Source organism: Anopheles maculipalpis, chromosome 3RL, assembly GCF_943734695.1.
Source record: "Anopheles maculipalpis chromosome 3RL, idAnoMacuDA_375_x, whole genome shotgun sequence".
NCBI lineage: Eukaryota > Metazoa > Arthropoda > Insecta > Diptera > Culicidae > Anopheles > Anopheles maculipalpis.
Window position 1 is genome coordinate 82030899 of NC_064872.1, and position 20787 is coordinate 82051685.

Here is a 20787-nt window from a genome sequence, read left to right on the forward strand (position 1 = left end):
TCTGGTCTATTTGTCGAATCTACGTTCGACAATGTGTGCCAACAGATCACTACAGGTGATGGAAATTTCTTTCAAAAAGGTCTACACTTCGAAAGATCCTCAGAAATGTATAGTGGAAATGGTTTTTGGGAACAACTTGTGGACCACTGTAAAGAACAAGGCAAAAAAATACCCATGTAAAGTTATCATTACAGGATATTTGAATTTAATTTAATCTTTCAGCAAGTTTTGCTGCAAAGTTCTTACAGAAGTTGATAAAACTCTAGAATCCTATGTATTCTGACCAAACATGATCTCTTGAAATATAGTCCTTCACATTCAAGGACTCAAAGGACTCTTTATTACAGTAATTTGAATCGAAGAGCCCTATCAACAACATCTCTTATCGGTTTATGCAGATGGAAAACCGTATTCCACCTAACACTTACTACCTTCGACGCGTGCTCCATTCGCAATCAGATTCCCAATCAGAAGTCATGAATTTTCACCCCTTTCCCGTACACACACACCGAGTGAATTTTCGAACAGAAAACGACTATCTGATGCGTGTGTGTTCGCTATCGAGACGAGTGTCCTATATCGTGCCTTTTTACTTCCATCTGATTCCCATGTTTTAGCATGTTTGATGGTGCATATACATACATATGATTTCCTCTTATCATCGGAGCATGTTTCCGTCGTTCACGATCTGGACACAGATTCCATCCCCCCCCCCCCCCTCTTTTTGCCGCTCAAAAAATCTCCACGAGCATCCGGAGAATGCATTCCCACCCCTCGTTGCCACCATATTGTGCTGATTGATGATGGTGCCGCGGACGGTTGGAGCATTGGAGCAGCGTGAACGGCAGATGCTGTTATGCGGGTTTTGTTTTCCACTTACCAACAAGCCCAACCCCCACCCATTGCGATGTGATGTTTTCCATTTCTCGCGTGTTTCGTGTGCGATACGGATCCGATAAAGATCCTAGAGGTGTACAAGATTGCTGGGAAAGCTTTCACTGTTCATGGGGAAAGAGGGAAGAGAATGGGAGTTGAGGAAGGGGGGAGTGAAATATTTTGTAAAACATTACCGAAGCGGCTCGGCGCCACTATCACCCTGATCTCACCACCTAAAACGAAGGGTGGAATATCAAACTCGTCTCACTGAAGTCTCCAAGCACAACGGTATAACCATGCGCGCAAGAAATGTGTTGACTCATGAAGGGCGATGTTAAGAAGTTGCCAAAATTCACGCAAAACTCTCCAACGCCGTCACGGTCAGTCATCGGCTTTGTTTGACCTTCGCGGTGGGAGGCGAAGATGACCATTATCTTAGACGTGTTATTTCGTGTCCATTACATGAAGAAAGAACAAGCCAACCCGATAGAGCCAACCATTAAAACACTGCCATAATTTAAGATGGCGAAGTGACCTCTTCCGAAGTGTAAAAAAAAGTCCTAGAACGCAATTTTTTACTGTTTCGCTGGTTCTTTTGAGGCTTCCGGAGTTCTTACACCCCATGCACCTTCAAGATGGCCGAAGGTGACCCTCCCGATACTACACAGAAGCTAAGCCGGCGATGCGTGCCGGACGGTCGTAAAAGTGTTCGCTCCCTTCTGTCTCACACTCACGCCTAATCGTCACCATCGCCAAAAAGAAGGTGTTGTACAACATGCCGGAAATCGCCATAAAGTAGCCGGGTTTATGTCTCAAGCCCCGGTCGACCTGGGAATGGCCGGAAATAGATCGTTCATCATTAGTATGAGCCACTTGGGGTGGTTCAATCCATTTGCTGTGTGGCTAGTGTGCGCCATATCGTGGGCCGCTGTCTGAAGATTTTATGATCCTAATATTCAGACTGGCACTTGTGAGCATTGTGATGGTTGTATTCTGGAAGTTATGTTTTGGCGTTTCACTGTCTGAACAAGAATTCCAATTGTACGTGTTTGAAAGGAAGCACACTAGCAGATCTCTATTCCCTGCCTCAAGTCACCAACTGGAACTTGTTCAGACTCTTTCTCACTGTTGAGTTTCTCAAATCGTGATCTGTAGCTGTGTGTCGAATGTGGTCCCGCATTGGATGCCTTCACGTTTTCCCATCGGAAAAATGTGGTCCACGTGGTTGGATCTTGGTTTCACACGCTCCCTGGTCACAGGATCTCAACCAATCCTCCCCCAAAGTGGCGAGATGATGGGAAAAATTGGGCTTAACGTTTGCGTAAGATTTTTTTTCTGACCTTAGGCACACATTAAAAATTTGTTATTAATGAACGTAGAAGAAATTAAAAACATTTCCTTGACAAAAATCACGACCATAGCGAACGTTGAGACGTTTGTAGACGATTGCAAGGTTGAGGAAATTTACAATCCGTGAAAATATAATTTGATGAAGCAATGGGAATTTATGTTATTGGTACAAGTAATATCCTGCCGCTTTAGAGATAAAGTTGTCATGAAATAAAATTAATAGCCCAAAAACTTTACACCGCACAGCAACACGCTTTCCAACGAATCCCGTACGCGCAGAGCGATTAGATCGCTTGATCCATTCAAAGAAACTTCGATTATCATTTTCAACCTGCTGAGTTATAGCTGAGCTGCAAACCGGAAAGACGACGCGAGCAAACCTCCATTTAAGAGCTCTATGGGTCAGTTGGAAATGTGTCGTTTCCCTTCGATGGTGACTGCAGCGGTGTTCACATTTTCGGTGAATCGTACAAATTCTTCTTCCCCCACAAATATATTCCAAAAGTAAGAAAACAGTGTCAGCGAACGAACGGCAAGAAAAACAAATTAAATTAGCATAAAAAATCGTTCGATATTATGTTTATTGTCATCGAACCGACCAAACCAACCGACCGAAAAAGAAAAAAAGGAATTTAGAAGGCTACTATTTCTTTTCTTGAACGCTGAACAAGGGGGACGACGCACACTCTAGTTGGCTGACAGTTTAGCAGCATCTCCCATAGCATTCTGCCAGCAGCAAACGGCAGTAGTTCCACAACTACAATACAACCAACCTACCAACAACCCTCACCGTCACTGTCCTATTCAGTGACAACAGCTCCAAGAAAAAAAAGCCGCTGTCTTGAGAGTGAAAAATGATCATACTTTAGCCGTGTCGTACTTCTGGTGTTTACCGCGATGGGAAGGATTGTCACAAGAAGCTTTTCGTGCGCGTTCGCCCCCTTCTTCGAGTCAATGGCTTCGATGACAGACGAAGCACACCGGTCAGGGTGCGGAAGCAGTTACAACCCGGCACGAACGACAGGTTCAGGGCGGACAAAGATGAAAGCCAACCAACCTGTAATAATCGACCGAAAAGTCAATCTTAACTCATAAAATAAAACATATTTATGCAGATAAGATTATCGTACCTTGGTGGACACGCAGGAGGGACGAAACGAAACGAATGGAATGGCGGTTAAGAAAGACCTTACGCAAGCCACCTGAAACCTGACGGCACGTTGTGTACGTACAAGAAGCAGCCACAGGAACTTCTCGATCCAACGGACTGGGACAAGTCTTTTGGGAACGCACTTTGACTTGCGCGTTTGGGATTTTCGTTCGTTTTTTCCCCCACTTCTCTCTTTTGTGTTTCTAAAATCCCCAAAGATCATTTGTAAAGTTTAAGTCAAAATGCTTGTTCGGTAAACGATCGCGCTTCTCCCGTTTGTTTTATCTCAGAAAGTGATATCTAAATTGGTTGCTCACGAGCTCACGAGACTGACGTTGTATTGTAGATCTGCTTGCCGGAGCACAGACCGGTATCGTGTTGGGCATGTTGTTTCTTTCGTTGTTGGATGTCCAAGTGATAAGATCGGATCGCTTTTACTGTTTGGTGTGGGTGCCTGATGACAGAACCTGGGAACTATCTATGAAGGGTATGTTGGTTTGGAGTGTTGTAATTGATGTACGAACAGTATGTATTCTCCCCCAGTCACATTATTGGTGATCGATTATTGAACGATTATTAATGCCAAATTTTTTTGACGTTTTTTTCCGATAATTTTACCTTATGAAAGGGCCATGTGGAGCTTCTCCACCAAATGCCAATAAATTATAGCAATTAAAAAAGTTCGATGGACCGTTGTAAACCCGTCATGTTACACTGATAAGCAAACGAAATTTCGCTGCTTGTTCCATGTACAATCGCAGCGTTCAAGCACAATTTCTAGAATGCTGACTCTACTAGACGTAGCGACCATGTTTCGTGGGCCGTGGGGATCGTCAGCGGGACCAATGGAAACGGCACTGGTTTATTTTTAGTTATAAACAACACGTAATGCGTGTGGGTCGCTCATCGTGCAAGTGGCGACTCAATGCAGAGAAGGCTTGTTCTGCGTACACAACCAGGCGTGTGGTGCGATTGCGTTGTCATCGCAGAATGGTCCACGGCGTTGGTGGACGTTTTTATGGCGTACCGATTACACAACTAATGTGCAAGGGGGTATAGCTCAGTGGTAGAGCATTCGACTGCAGATCGAGAGGTCCCCGGTTCAAACCCGGGTGCCCCCTTTGGAGTGTTGTTGAAAAAGGGAGGGAAAAATTGGATAAGATACAAATTTTCCATCTTCTCATGGATGGAAAATAAAGCGTATTCCCTAAATTCTCTTCTCCTCGTTTTTGTTTTATTACTATTCATATTCATAAATTTTCTTCTGCAAAACAAAAAAACCCTTGAGCAGATTTATCCCGATGTTCGGTTAATAAAATCTCAAATGACTTTAAAATTAAAAGCTACAGCTCCATTTAGAGCGCTTGGAATGTTACCGGTCTATTTTTCATAAATAAAGTAACCAACATTATGAATCTGTCCCATGGAATTTGGAGGTATCCGCGTTCACGTCTAATGAGTGCGACAACCATACCAAACGATGCTTTCTTAAACCAGCTAGATAGACCTAGAGTCTATCCGTATCGCCCACAACGATCTTGAGCGATTCTTCGAACCCGTTACACCTTTAGCAGATCTCACCCAGGCCAGGATGCGAAGACCATTTTTTGGGAACGATTTCTCCGAACGGATAAACGCTTCAGCTACCGCGTTCCTTTTCGACATTAGTGAGTAGGCCTGCCTTGCGCCAGGAGCGCGATTGTGACCCTGTCAGCTTCGCTAGACTTTATAGCGCACCCTAAAGCGCTTCTGTTTGCGATCATTTGCTTCTAATGGGGGTCCCTCCGTATTGCCGAGTGCGTGGCAACTTCGCAAAACCTGGCCGATGAGTGTTTCTAGCAGTTCCTCTACCTGTGCGGTTTACCCTTTTTCACTATCGCTCATCTCCAATCGTCCAGACTCGCAAGAGTGTTGGGTCCGGTCGAAAACAGACGACACATTAATTAAGTGATTTGTTTCAATCGTCTTTTGTTGTGACCACGTCGTTCGATGGCGCGGGACCGACGCCGATGATCTTCAAGTGGTGATGATCGTGATTTCACGGCACCATCCGCGTATACCCCCCTGAAGACCGGCGCCCGCTTTCCAGCCATCGTAACGATTTCTATCCCATGGGGAAACCTCTGGGACATTAGTGATTTGGCACCCGCGTGCTGCTGTGTGTGAAAACTCTTCACCCTCAGAGGGCCATCGCTAATGATGATCGTTTTTCAATCGATCTCGAAAACCTTACATTGTACCGGCAGCGCCCTTTTTTTCAGGGTGTTGCTTTCATAGACCAACACTTCCTCGGTAGCGTTGGGGAACGTTTTTTTTTCTTCTTTCGTTTTCTTACGCTAGCTGGCGATTAGTTCCGGAAGCTTTTCACCGCCGATCAAGACATTCCTTCACTTTCATCAGCGTGTGCACCACTTGCTCGGGTTACTACGGGTGGAGGTTTTTCTCCGATTTCACGTGTTTCCACCGGTACGAGAGCCTGCCGGTGCTTGGTCGGAAGATAAACGACACGATCGTTCGCGGTTAGGCTATTGTGATGTGGTCATTTGCTCATTGCCCTCGCCAACTTTGAACAGCCAACCCCTGCAACCGTGGGGCGCAATTTTGTTTGATTATTATTATTATTTTATTAAACAACGGAGTCACGGCGGATTGAACGCTCTTCCTCGGAACGGATTCCGAACTCCCAACCTAGTGGATAGAGACATCAGCAACAAGTGGCCTCTTGAACGTCACACTTCTTTTCGCGTTCGTGGTACAATTACAAATTGTTGACGGTTCATGTTGCTTGCCAGTGCGCTTGCTTGTGGGAAATAATTTCATCCTTTGCCTTCGCTAGTAGACTCCCGGAAGTCCCAAACCGGGAGAGATGGTTAGGAAGTTATCTTCTCGGGATGAACTACTGCATCTGAGCATGATTGATCGTCCGTCAGACGTCGGATGGTTGAGGAGTGTCCTCAATGGGCATCCAAGAAATCACATCGATCGCTTCTCAAATGACTGCCTCTTACGCAGACTGAGCGTGTGCTCTAGATAATCGAAAATAAATACAAAGGTAAGCTGTGTGACATGCACGGTAGCGAAAGATTATGTCAATTCTTCAAACCATACCGAGCGCTTCCACGTTCAAAAGATCGACCGATACGGGGTTCCGAATTTGCAAACATTCGCACATACAAAAAGATGGCTGTTTTTGGACCTTGGAAGAACCCCTAGTAAGCTCAATCTTGATCATACCAAATTTGAAACAGCGCACGCAAGCCGGGATAGCCAGGCAAAATTCAGAAGTAATCCACTGCCTACCGACATGCGCCCGATCGGGACGCGATAATCGATCTCCGGTCAAAACGATCGGTTCCAGTTCAATTTCTCTTCCATAACCTCCAAAAGAGCAGGTCTCCCTCTTTGATCGCCGCTAATCGGTTATGGATGGGTCTATGGTCGGTAAGCTTCTTTTTTTCTTCTTCTTTTCACCCAGCGTCTAAGATTTTCGAGGGTGACCGCAGGGCCCCTTTCTTCCTCGACATCCTCAAGGGGAAATCGATCACCCGACCAAGCTCGCCGACGAGGTTAACCTTCACGTTGGTGGTGCGTAGCGAAGTAAGCTGCACTACAATCCTTAGCTTTTTCCCCCTTGTGCTTTAGTTACCGTTGTGTACTGTTGTTTCCATCGCATCTTCGCTGTACCCACGGCGTAAATTTGGCGCAAGATAAGACACGGTTGTTTGTCTCGTCGTCGTGTTGGCGCTCTTGTGCGCTAACTGTACCGCACCAGCAGTGTAAGGAGAGTTTTGTAGGAGAGTTTTTGGAATTGTAGTAACGCACAAAAGTAATTTAATAATCATCAATCAATCATTTGTAATGCCTGACATGTTCGGATCTCTTTCTTCTTCTCGTCGAAGCAATCTGGTCCAGCTTCTGTGGCATCGGGTGGTTTTGGTGTAGTTTTTTGTTGTGTGAAGATTGTTCTGATTTTTTTTCTGGGACATTTTGTTTTTTTTTTACCCCACTGTTGTTCATTTTTCTTTCCCTCGTGGTACTTCCAATGGCTTAGCGAGGTTGTCCTTAGGTGGGATCTTTGGTGAATGGAAGCTGGAGGTCGGTCCGATCGATTGATGAGTGGTGTGAAGATGAAGTGCTTCAATGGGTATTTGGTACCTTAATGCGGTCGAAAGCGGTCTGGGTCTGATTTTCTGGTAGCCTTCACAAAGTCTGTGTTGAAGTAAGCTCTTGAAGTTAGGAGAAACGCACGCATCCAGAAACCTAAAAACTGGAAATGGTTGAACTTATTTCAGTTGTTTTAATGATCAACCATGAATTGAGCTAGATTTGTAGGCTCTAAGCAAGGATCTTGTAGGATCTTGAGCTTATTCTGATCAAGTATCTTCACAAAGCACCCGTCATCACAAACGGTGGTGACAATACGGTATTGAACCGAAATAATTAATTAAAAATAAAATATTTCCACCAATAACAAGTCTCTTAAAAACTTCATTGACGTGTTTCGGCACAAAAATCGAGCCAAATCGTGCTAAGCAAGTGTCCTAATTCGTCTGCCACTTACATCTGAAGCTCTGTATGGTGTGCTATCTAGGAAAAAGGATAACGATCAAAGGCAACGGCATGGAAAAGCTCACCAGACCACTCGTGCCACCTTTTTGCTATTCTGGTTGAAATATCTCCCATTCTGAATCCAATGATCGGAATCAAATCCAGCACCATTCAAGCTACAGATGCCACACAGTAGCCGTTGTTCGAACACCAAAGTAACATGCACCACGTTTCGTTGCCTTACCCCATTCCCCCAAGGGAAACGCCATCCATTCCATATGTCGATGTGAATTTAAAATGTAATTTCAAACGAAACGAAAAACGGACGATCCCGCGCTTGTTCGACAATATAAAGCCAGCGAACAGAAACAAAAGCAAACAGACGATCAAACAAAAAAAAACCAGCAAGGAGTAATTAAACGGGAATGTCCACCCGGTTGGTCTGGATGCGCGAAACCTGTTCGCCCGTTCGGGGCGAACGTACGTGGAATTGGCATTTTGGCTCCACTTGCAAACAGCATCATCGTGTTTCGGGACCGGGTGAGTATGCTCGAGGGAGCAGCTATCTGTGCTTGCGTTGGCGGTCGCAAGCCACCACCGTTTGACAAGTTCTGCAAGGTCTGCCGACCGTGTTTATGCATATTATGCAAAAATTCTTTATTCGCCCCGTTGTCAAAAGTCGATAATTCTTTCGATTAATTAGTGAACTGTTTTGGTTTGCTTTTCGAGCTAAACTTCAGCCTGCCGGGTGGGACGTCTTTCCGCCGAGAAGCTTTATGCGATCGTTGACCGTTGGATCATCGTTCACGCGAGCGCCTTCCGAGCGCCACCAACGCCACCACCACCGGATGCAGCGGAGTGTAAAAAAAAAGCCCTGACAGCTGCTTGAGCTTCGTGTGGGCGTCCGTGATACCACACACCGGTGCTGGTGCCAATCATGTGGTTCCGTCTACCGGCAACACCAGCAGTGGACATATCCTTTCGGGGTACAATTTTACGGTCTCCGAATTGGTGTGACGTTTGGGTGCGATTTTTTCGGGTAGCGCCGATATTTTATGCACTTTTAAACGGTGTTGTGGTGCTACTGTCCATTCCGATGGGCAGGGTGAACGGCACATAATTAGACACCGGCGGTTGGATCGTTACCTTTATGCGAGGGAACCTCGTATCGTTAAGAAAGCACCTTTGCCGGAGAGTGTAGTGACCAATGGAATCAGCTTCTCGATTACGCAAATGAGCACCGAAGGGAAATGGTGACTTGCTGGCAAAGGATGGAACCGTGCAGTTGTTTTACGATCCAACATTTTATACCTTTTTAATATGTTCCACAACTGCGGATGGCAGGTTCGGATGGTATGGTAATGGTCACACACATTTACCACGAATAATTTCACCACAATAAAGTGTAGTGACAGTTTATTGTAGCAAAAGGAGTGAAATTTAACGCGAAATGGAACAAGCGGAGGCACTTTTCTCACAACCTGACTCAACCATGTACTTAAATTCTTTCTTCTCAATCGGAATGCGGGTCAAACGTCTCACACCGTAGTAGACGTTATTGGCTACGTCGTAGCAATCCTACGCCTATCGTGTACGCGAATCACTCCCGACAGCTGTCACTCAAACTGACCCGACACTGGATTATGCGACAGCTCCCGATGACGGAGCCATAAGAAAGGGGCACAAAACCGCTCACACCCGGTAATGCACCAAAGTATAGACCATCTCGTACCTTATCGAAAGCGTACCGTTAAGATACTGCAATCAATGCACACTGCAACTCTTATCAAATTTTGACCGATGACGATTGACTAATCGCAAAGTTTGAAGATCAATATTTCATGCCCCCCCCCCCCCCCCCCCCTTCCAGCGCACCTTTTCAAGTTCGGGGTTTTGTTTGCTTTGTTTGAGCACTTTTGTTAAAAATATCTGACCTACTGTGCCAAAAACTCTCGAGATGAGTTTGCCAATTCGAGACGGGTTGGCGCCGTCTACCACTTATGAAGCCGATGAAGCCGCCGGAGGATAATGGCAAAGGAATTCCCTATCGTGATAAGATTATGGCTGAACAAGCGTTCTACTTGTTGAGTATATATACTTTCAAGCGGCAGTATAGAAGGCATAATCAACTGCAAGCCTTTCACAAGTGTAACAACCAAAGTTCCAACGATTAAATTGCATCAAAATGCATACAACATATCTTACGATTTTTGCCTTCCTGTTTGGTGTTGTGCTGGGTAAGAATATACATCAGTGGATCAGGTGTTCTTTTCTGAAGACCAGGAATTAAATCAAGGAGCATTTTCCAACAGCTATTCCAGCCCCATCAACGCTTCTTCTGGACGATGCTCCCGATCGTCGCATTGTCAACGGAACGGATGCGTCCATTCTTGACTATCCCTTCATGATATCGCTGCGCGGTAGTACCGGAGGGCATTCGTGTGGTGGTAGCATCCTGTCCGAACGGTGGATTCTGACGGCCGCCCACTGCGTGGGTTCGACCACACCGTTCCTACAAACGATCCAGGCCGGACGTACCAACATATCCCGCGATGTAGATGATTCGGTGTACGCTATTGAGCAGGTGATCTCCCACCCGCAGTACGATTCTCGCAACAGCTTCCTGAACGATATCGCGCTGCTGAAGCTGCAACGTCCCCTCGAGTTCAGTGACAGCGTTTACCCGGTGCGTTTACCCGAACCGTTGTTCGAGGTGGAGGACAATTTGGATGATTTGGGCGTGACGCTGATCGGATGGGGTCTTACGGCAACGGGTGGATCGGCACCAACTACACTGCAGCGCGTTGACTATTACGTCGTACCGAACGAGGAATGTGATGCGATTCACACGAGCACGATCTATCCTTCGCACATCTGTGCTGCCATCCCCGGCGGTGGCAAGGGACAGTGCAGCGTAAGTTGGCGTTTGATCGATCAACTAGGGTAGTCGCGTGGCCAGGGGATTCCTAACGAAGTGTTTTTGCTTTTAACAGGGTGATTCTGGTGGTCCGCTGCTTCATCACGGCGTTCAGGTGGGCATCGTTTCGTGGAGCATCAAACCGTGCGGCGTTGCCCCGTATCCTGGTGTGCTGACCAAGGTTTCGCATCATATGGAATTTATTCAAAAGCACACGGGTATCTTGAACTTACGTTAGATTTTGATTCGATGTGTGTCCATTTAAAAGGATGTGAACTTAAGAAATTAGAGCTAATAAAAGACTGAGAGCATGTTAAATGAAGAAATCTGCTATATTTTAATGTCTGAGTAACAGTCTGAGTGTTCGGTATATGAGACAATTCAAAGGTCGTTTTTAAGTCTTGGAGGAGCTGAAGAATACTGACCAATCGTTCAGCGAATCTCCTAGCTAAACCAAAGGCATCAAAGATCCTAACTATGGCCAAGGATCTACTTTGAAAATGATCCACATAATCGTAGGATTATAACAATTATAACAAACATAATCTGAGTTGCCATCATACCAAGCTGTGGCATTCTCCTTCCTCAAAGCTCAATAAGATTCCAATATCAAAGGACACTGTACACAACTCGATACAACTTAATTGGTCAATCTTTCGTTTCCAATTTCCAAAACAATATTAACCACACACAAAGCCAACCTTTTCAATTCCACTTAGGCGCACTAAACCAAAAAGCATTATAACCGTTACAATGTGGTCCGTGTAAAATTGTGTTTACTCTATGCGATCGTCCCGGGCCAAAAGCCACACAAATCATACCCATCGAATTGATAGACTCGTGAAGCCCGCTATCAAGCCCATCGTAATAAACCCACAAAACTGTGGGTCAAATCGAATGGTTTCGATGCAGGATGCAGCTATTCCACACCACACAAAGGACATCCTACGATGGTGCAGCGGTGCGGCGGTCCTTTCGGCTCTCGTTTGGCACACGCCCGCACTTTGGCCAGCTGTGTGGATCATAAATCTTGTCGAACAACACCACGATCGGACCGCTATCATCTGCCCCGTCTGGCTGTTCCCGGCCAAATTCAAAAGTGCCATTTATTGTGCTTTTTTTTTCCTTGGGTTGCGGCCGATAGTTCAAGGATATAGATAATGGTCGGCTGTTGAGCCGGGAAAGTGCCATGTCGTGATTATGTAACGCCCGTTTTGCTCTATGCCGTCTGAACTATTGTTACAGAGGAGGTGCCGGTTAGCCTCTTTGTGGCTTGTTCGATTCGATGGCAAAAGGGAAACATCCTTTTTCTGCTATCCTCTAGGCGAGTGTTAATAGGATTCGTATCTGTGTGTGTGTGTGTACTTTGCGTCGTCAAAAGCTGCGTTCTATGACCCGAACAACCGTGCATCATTGTCACACGCTTCACATGGGCCATTCCACGCACGAAAGGTGCACCAGTAGAGGGTACAGCGCACCTCATCATTCATCATGGGTGTGCAGAAATTGAAGGACCCACTTCAACGCAGCAGGGACTCCCATTGTGTGTTTGCAGTCAATTTCCTTGCCACGCTTTCAAGGTGTGTCCCTGCACAGACAGACTCAGTCCCTGCACATCAGCAGGGCCATTTGTTGCCGGAAAACACAGTACATACACGGGCGTAAATAATGTAATTGAGTGTGTCGGTTTCGAGTTGGGATTGTCCATTTTTCTGAGCGATCGTGCAGACACCTTGTCTCTAAAGATCTTCATGTCATTTATTTCGTACGTAAATCGAATTGAAATTGAATATTCTATGTTCTGAGCGAGGTTCTAATGCATTTTTCAAAATATTTATTCAATCCACAGAAAGAGCTGCGATCCTGCACAGCCTGCGGTGAGCCCATATCGGACAAGTTCCTGCTAGACGTCGGTGGCTGTTCGTGGCATTCGGCCTGCTTACGTTGCTGCATCTGCCACACACCGCTCGACCACCAACCGTCCTGTTTCTTGCGCGAGCGTCAAATCTACTGCAAAACGGATTACACCAAGTAAGCAAGAAACCGGGTTGAAGGACCTCCAATTATGCAAAGCAGAACAACCTTCTAGCAACATCAGCTATTCTAGGCGCAAAAACCGTGCTCGTGCACTCATTAATTTGACAACAATTAGTAGCGTTGTTGGTACAAGCAGAACCGGAGAGAAAACGGTTGATTAATATCCCATGTTTGTTGATGATTGGGGACTAAAATATGAATTTTATTCCAGAGTCTGGTTGCGTCGCGGTGGAAATTATTCCACCCATCGCATACGCCTTGGAGGGACAGGTTTTTGGGGTGCGTGTAAAGCACAAAAGAAGCACATTTTATATTAAATAAACATTTCCCCAAGGAGCTCACACACGCACACCAGCAAAAACACACCGAGCTGGAAAAAGAACATGGGTGCGAAAATAATGTATGCATCCTACCACCCATCACCACCCGGTGTATGTTTATCATGTTGGCCACCGCCGGCCAACCAGGGTTCATGCTTTTTCATGCTCAGTTAACTCCCATCAGCTATTCTAATGTAGGCACGAATAAATTGTCGACTCTGTTTGACAAATCTACATCCTCCAAGGTGGTCAAGGGTTGTGTTTGTTCTTCTGCAACCTTTTCTGCAACCTCCAGAACCGGAAGGTTCGGCACGAAGAAGACGATTTCTGAGACCGAATTTTGCGCTTCGGTCAGGCAAATCTTAAGAGGTAGCCTTTTTGTTGATAAAGAAGTGTTGAAGCTCGTCTCTAATTGAGGTTGTTGTTTGCAATTTAAATAAAATACATTTTAAAATTCTTCTTGCTTTTTTAGGACATACTCTGTTTGATATTTCGAGCTCCAATATCTTGAGAACGCGAATATTTATTGCACAAGACTATACGAGCTTAATAAGAGCTTTAAACAATAAACGTATTAATTTATCTGAAGAAGAATTGTTTAAGCAACTCCCCACTAACCTCTGAGATAAGATTTCGGAAGCACACTTGGTAAGTTTGCGCACGTCCACATTTCATTGACGAATGCTGGAGATGCTGCGTTTATCAATGATACGTCCAATGCATAGCTTCCGAGACAATAAAACGCTCATTGGCCGGCACCGGCACCCAGTGCCTTACCGGGACATTCTCGTTCCAAAACTAGTTCCGAATCCTGGTTGTCCCATCAGGATTCTCCCCATCTTGCTGATGACATCTGGTAGAGGAGCACTGGACATACTTTCGAACGCGCCCGTCTGCACAACATGTGTGCTGCACTCCAAGGGGGGAAGACGCATTGCTGGCACTTTAATTGCTGCATTTGTTTCGAATCCTTCGTTCATGTCGCGATCAGGAACCGGCCTGCAATGCAATCAATGCAACACAAACCAAGCTACCTGCTGCCCGGTGCCGCTTTGCTACAACCTCGTTCGGACCGTCCCGAAACAGACTGAGGTGCGGAGCAAATGGAGAGAAAATAATAAATATCGACATATTTTTTCACGCGCTTCAAGAACGTTTAACATGCAGTACGCATGTAGTACGTGAGTTGATCTGCTAGGTGCTTCTGCTTCTGCCGTTTGCTGCTCGCTGCTTCGTACGTGGAATGCAGACGGCGAAGGCTTCCCTTGCCGTTTGCAATGTATGTACAACATTCTGAGCACCCTCTGATCGGTACCACTGCTCTTCCTTGTGAAGCGCGATTCCACCCGTTCGGAACCTTCTTCCCCATATTCTAAACAATAGCTCGAACCGAACCGAAAAGTCCAATGAAACACGACCACAGTGTCTCCCAAACGATCGGTGCGGTTGGAAGCTAATTTCCGAAGCAATAAAATTCATTATTGCACCTCCTTCTATGGCCTGTATCGGTGTTTGGACGGTTCTACCGGTGGTTTACTGACAACAAGTTTCTCGGAAGCTGCGGATGCGCAGTGATTTTCGCGAAAAGTGTAACCCCTCGCTTTTAAAGGGTGGCACAATGCAGGGCTGAAAAACTCACGAAGATTTCACAAAGGCTCAGCATTTAATAGCCGATTATAAGAGGTACTGATAAATAGAAGTAGTACTGAATATTTGGATGAATCATCCGACAAAAGAAAATCGTATTCAAATTTTTAGGAAAAATTTGAAAGTTAGTGCAAAGCAGGAAAAAAATGAAATAAATCAGAAGAGAGAGAGAAAAGCCAAGCAAAATATTAATATACGCCTAAAGCTATGCAATTATTTCAATTTGCATTTAATTTGAACATTCTCAAATGATCAAGAAGGTATAATGAACTTTCATTATATTTCTGGTATTCCAGACAATTCAGGTACTTTTTTGGTTGATGTGTTTTTAACCTTCTCTGCCAATAATTCTAGGAGGCCGAAATTTAAAGAATTCTTGATTAACTTTACCTATTTAGCTGGCGGACATCGGCACTGGCCTTCAGTAACGTGGAATCAGCCAACTACATTGTATCAGCAAAGCTAGTAAATGATTCGATGCCCGGAGTGTCCATTAAGGTTGCCTAGCAAAAAGGAACTCTGTCTTACATTACAAACCTTCTTGTTTAAAAGCATGTTGTTCGATTTATACAGTCGATATTGTACAAATTCTCATCTGAACTTTGCTTCCGGGGGAAACTCCATCACGAAGTTTGCTTACGTTATACAGTCAAGAAAGCACAAGAAAACGTTTAAAATCAACCCAAAGCTCGCCAAAACCGTTTCAACCCTCGCAAGCAACAAACCAATTGCTCATCCCTGGGTATTAAGGATCTCCCAACAAAAAGTCAGACCCACACCCGTTTAAAAGCGCAAGCCTCACTTACTTGCCTCTGCACCGTACTGTAACAGAGAAAGAGAGTAACAGCAGCAGCAAGCCCGGTTTTGTAAAGCAATTAAAGCCAGCATCATCTCCCGTGGCCCCTGGCTGGTGTGTTGTCCTTCGGGCACAGGGTTCCGGGTGCATCCAGGGATCAGCACCGGACAGAACGAGCGAAAACAAACCTGAATTCGATCGCGTGGAAGAGGGATACCCGCGGTCCCCCTCCTTTCGCGAAACAGCGGGAGCCTTCCCGAGTGGACAACCGCGGGAGCAAATTATGCACATAATCTGGAAAATATCTCGAAATTTATCATTCCCATTCGTTTTGGGGTGCATCTACGGCGGGTGCTGCTTCTGTTCGCCGGGCCAGAGTGTCGCCGGGATGGGTAAACTGTGCGACTCGCGAATCGCATCGAAATATCTGCAAGATCGCATCGAATACCGATGTCCAGTATCGATGGGATTGTTTGACGCCCGTTGTTGCCCGTGGTCCCGTGGTAGCGTGGTTTAACGTACTCGCGACGCGCAATGCGTAATCGCGCACAATCAATAAAGATGTGAAGCATAGGCCAGCCAGTTTCGATAAAGCAATCTCGGCAAATCACCCGGAACGCAATGATCGGATGCGTGTGAGTGAGTGAGTTTGTGCAGTGTTTTTTTCTGTGGTGGGATTGCTTCCTATTATTGCATTGCGGCGCAGCAATAATCTTACGCACGCACGCATAAAAGCACGATTTACGCGATGAAGATGGGAAGGAAAACATAGCGCGACCGGTGCCAATGTGCAAGCAATGTTAATACCGTTTTATGAGCGTTTAAAGAGCACACACACGGATAAACATTAACGATAGATACATTGCTTTACTTGGGTGCTTGAGCGTGGAGTTTTATTGTAAGACGACAAGCCACTGAATGCACATAAAAAAGGTGTAAATTTTTAATTAAACTATTTCAGCGTATTAGTTTGAAGCGAATCTTATAAGAGATAGCGGAACTTGATGAAAAAAAAAATAAATCTTAAACCTCACTAGGAATGAAAGTCATAAAAAGATACACTTTCCCAATCGAATGAAGACACATTTTGCAATAATAAAATAAATGAAAATTTAATAAAAATAAATAAATAAATAAACAAATTAATAAAGAATTTAATTTTAATAACTTAACTAAAACTTGATAACTTAAAATTCATTTAAATTTATGAAACAAAAAAACAACTACTAACATTTGAGGACAATACGGCATTGGACCGTCATAATCAATTGTAAATAAAAATACTAACATTTGAGACCAGACTCTATAAAAATGTATTAAGCCAAACGAAAACAACCATAAGAATAGCAAAAAAAAAACTACCAATGCATAACAATTTTTTTTCTTTCTTAAGACTTAGGAATAAATATTAAAAATACTTAAAAGGCCTAACGTTTGCAAAATGTAGTAATATTTATAAATTTCCTTTTTGTAAAATTTAAAAATTTAATTTTTTTAATTTTCATTGTTTTTTATTCGTTTTCCTCACAAATTTCTTTTGTTATACGTTTTCTTTTTCATTTTCAATACTTTTCTGTCGACTTTTACTTACAACCTAGCAGTAGCGAACCAATTTTCCATTTTTAAACATTTTTCTGTTTCCCCATTCAATCACTTTTATTTGAACTTCACCAAACATCAAAAAGTAAATTCATTAAGCCCATTTTTCCTTCTTGTTTGTATGTGCTTTTTTTAAAAAAAAAAACAAACTACTGTTTGAGTTTTTCCCCATTTTTACTATCTTTGTTGCCCATCGGACGCTCGATTATCGATCAGGGTAACGCTGAAGGCAGAGATTGCCACGATAAACAGACATTCTCGCTTCGTGTACAAGGCAAACAACTACAGCACGCACAGAAAACAAAACAAACAAACAGCAAAAAAGCTGTAAAAAAAGCAACGAATTGAGAAAGCAAACAGAAGCCAGCTTAAATTCGCAAACATCGAAAGTGCATAAAAATAATCATTAATTTTAATGTCCACCTCCTGTCGTCAGCAAACCTCGTCGTGGCAAAACAGAACGGAGGCAACCCATCAGCCGAATGTGCATCGCTCAACCGTCGCCGTTGCACCCGGGTGTGTTCTTCCCCTCCAAAGGCTTCCTTCCCTCCTTTGTACTTCCACCAAACAACAGTCACCTCACTTTAAATAAATGGTTGATATAACTTTTCGCGAAAGCGAATTGGCAGGCTCGGATGGGGGGGGGGGGGGGGGGGATTTGTTTTGTTTTTCAACTGCCCATCTGAGTGCGGAGAGCGCATTAACCCGGGGGATGGCCGAGAAGGGAGGGCTTCTTGGGGGATGGATTAGCTGTTGGCACAAGATGAAGCACAAGACACAAAGCTCAAATTTGTCCTGTGCTCAGGCAGGCGTCTTGTTAGCAGAAATGTTACTTTTTGTGTGTGCAAACTGCTACTACTACTGTCTGCAACGCTGCGTTGATCTGTGCTTGCAGAGAAGGAAAAAAGCACGATGGAGGACGCTCATGCAAATGAGGTGAAAATTTACCATCAACAAAGTGATATTCCGCACGCGAAGCACGCGACCCCGTGTGGCCGGCCGGTGGTGTAGTGGCTAACATCCGTGCGCTGGTGGTGCCGCCACACCACACGATGCACGGCATTCGGATGGTATCGGGTGCATAATTAATGGCTGTCATAATATGGAACAACACAATGGGCAAATTGAGGCTCCGCGCGTGTGCGCACCGGACACTTCCGTTCTCAGTTTCTTGACAGTGTGTACGTTGCAGCAGAGAGCAACAGGTAGAATTGAGAACTAATCATTATGATTTTTTTAAATAATTAGTTAATTATTTAAAATTAACTTTAGATTAGATTTTACTAAGGTAATACACCTTAGTAAAACTTATTGCTACAATTGCAAAGAAATAGCAACAAATTTGCTATTATCGTACGAATGCGTGACAAAATTTGTACATCACTGTACTTCACAGTTTGAGAGCTCAAGACGAATCATTCCCGAGGCAGAGATTGTTTTTGGTTGATGAATCGCAACGACATTACCACTCCATTTTTCTTCATTTTCTGCCTTTCCACAGGACGTTCGGTACCAAGTGTGCCCGGTGCAGCCGTACGATCAGTGCCACCGACTGGGTGCGACGGGCGCGCGATCTTATCTTTCATCTTGCCTGCTTTGCCTGTGATAGCTGTGGGCGCCAGTTGTCGACCGGAGAACAGTTCGCCCTCGTAGACGATAAGGTACTGTGCAAGACGCACTACTCGGAGATGTTTGACTGCGGCACCTCGAGCGATGGTAAGTAGCCTAGGGCCAGAAATGTCCGATGCATCTCGTCAGATAGTGCGCAGAGATCAATAGTAGTAACATATGCTCTGCATCCCTCCACTAGACGGTTGTGAGGCGGACGGATATCAGAAGAACAACAAAACGAAACGTGTCCGGACGACGTTTACAGAGGAGCAGTTGCAGATACTGCAGGCTAACTTTAACATCGACAGTAATCCGGACGGTCAGGATCTGGAGCGGATAGCATCGGTAACAGGTCTTAGCAAGCGTGTTACGCAAGTTTGGTTCCAGAATTCACGGGCACGGCAGAAAAAGCACGTTCAAGGTATGATTTTGTGTCAGATCAAACGGGATAGAGCGATCCTTCAAAAAGCGTTTATTATATTTCGGCACTGTTTGCTTTCTCCACAGTTCCTAGAGAAGGTGAAATGAATCCATTTGCGAGGCATATCAACCTGCAGCTTTCGTACACCTTCCAACAGGCCGGTGTTGTCCACAATCCACTACACATTGGCGCTGGGGGAGGTGTACTGAGTGGGTCCCCCTTCGCCAGCAATGGTACCTTTGGCAGCCATCATCACAACAATAATAATAATAGTAGTAGTATCAACAATAATCATTCGTCAAAATCGTCCGTCTATAGTACGCATGGTAAGAGGATCCTTGAGGTGTCTGACCGTCAGAAATCCTGACCACTTATCGTTCCTTAAATCGTTTCATTTTAGATTCTTCACTGGATGAGCTATCGGAAGACTCGGCGATACATTGCATGCAGAGTGAAGCTTAGCGAAGGATTGCATATCAACCACCTTCTTAGCCGGATTAGTTTAGTCGTTATAGACCCTTTTGATACATGTCCGTGTTTGTTGTTGATCAGTATTAATTTATTCTAACGCGCTATCACTGGGACAGCAAAACCTCCGCCCATTCCATGTTGTAGCTTAAAAATAGTACTTAAGTTTGGAGAAATTGTTTAAAAACAAATATGGTTTGTACGTCTAAATCCGATTGCGCGGAAATGTGTACGGTTTCCCTTCTAGGATAGTTGTGGCCTTAAGTCCCCCTAACGAAGTTCGTTTCAAACGCAACGGTAAAATAAAGAAATTATTTATTGAATGCACCACCACTGTACAAAGGACGAGAGTATCGAGCCAGCTGTGTTGCATGAAGAAAGAAACTCATTTTTACGATCGTATTCCTGATCAGCGTTCGTGTTGCTCCGCCAAGCATGCGAGTAAGGCTTAAAAACTATAAAAACGCATTTAGCAGCGTTTGGTGAACCATTCAAAACGTTTTACTTGAACAGCAAGCAGCAAAGCAATGGCATCGGTTCGCAAGGAAATTAGTCAGCGTTACAATTTTGATGTTCCTACCATGGACGTCTACAACACGGAAGCCATGGCCATCATGGGCATGGGATTGCCGCCCGAGGGACTGCTCAACGAGTGCTGTTCATTGTTTCAGCTCGCTACTAAAGAACGAATGGTGAGTAAATAAAGAAATCTGGAATTCTGGAATGAGAACCACGCAACAACGATGGACCCCTCGAGCGGGCAAGTTGCCTTATCGCTCCACGCACACCGAACTGCGCACGCGAAACGTCAAAAGTTGCGTATCACATTGTAAACAAAGCGCCACAGCTGTACGCGTGTATTGTTGCAACGGACCGCGCAACATCGTCCGGAAAAGCGAGACCAATCCTAGCGTTCTTTCCCAATATCAGGAAGTATTTACGGTGTGGTGTAACGATTAACTTCCGTAGCATCCGTACAGGAAGTGTTTGCGTGTGTGTTTTGTTTGTTGCGCTTGTTGTTGAACCATTGCCAACAGAGGTTCGCAA

At 44.8% G+C, this 20787-nt stretch overlaps 3 protein-coding genes and 1 non-coding gene across 5 annotated transcripts in view; 3 read left to right on the forward strand and 1 right to left on the reverse strand.

Annotated features, from left to right (window-relative positions):
* Positions 1 to 19741, forward strand: part of LOC126562639 (LIM/homeobox protein Awh-like) — an 82209-nt gene extending 62468 nt beyond the window's left edge. Inside the window, exons 5-6 of the mRNA XM_050219197.1 lie at positions 19359 to 19598; positions 19673 to 19741. Coding sequence (XP_050075154.1) covers positions 19359 to 19598; positions 19673 to 19734 — 302 coding nt within the window. The 3' untranslated portion in view covers positions 19735 to 19741. The remainder of the gene's footprint in view (positions 1 to 19358; positions 19599 to 19672) is intronic.
* The window catches only part of LOC126561876 (PTB domain-containing adapter protein ced-6), a 359240-nt gene that overhangs the window by 273947 nt on the left and 64506 nt on the right, over positions 1 to 20787 (reverse strand). Inside the window, exon 9 of one of the 2 annotated variants that reach the window (XM_050218236.1) lies at positions 9933 to 9942. The exons of the other annotated variant lie outside the window; for it this stretch is intronic. The gene's annotated coding sequence lies outside the window, so the exon portion shown is untranslated. Of the gene's footprint in view, positions 1 to 9932; positions 9943 to 20787 lie in introns of those variants that run through there. 2 annotated transcript variants of the gene reach the window in all.
* Trnac-gca (transfer RNA cysteine (anticodon GCA)) lies at positions 4426 to 4497 on the forward strand. Its single transcript has one exon. It is a non-coding gene; the product is annotated as a tRNA-Cys (tRNA).
* LOC126565953 (trypsin-like) lies at positions 10110 to 19303 on the forward strand. Its single transcript, XM_050223153.1, has 8 exons — positions 10110 to 10161; positions 10237 to 10838; positions 10918 to 11074; positions 12087 to 12097; positions 12691 to 12872; positions 18742 to 18956; positions 19051 to 19203; positions 19257 to 19303. The coding sequence occupies exons 1-8, from the start codon at positions 10110 to 10112 to the stop codon at positions 19301 to 19303; spliced, it is 1419 nt and encodes a 472-aa protein (XP_050079110.1).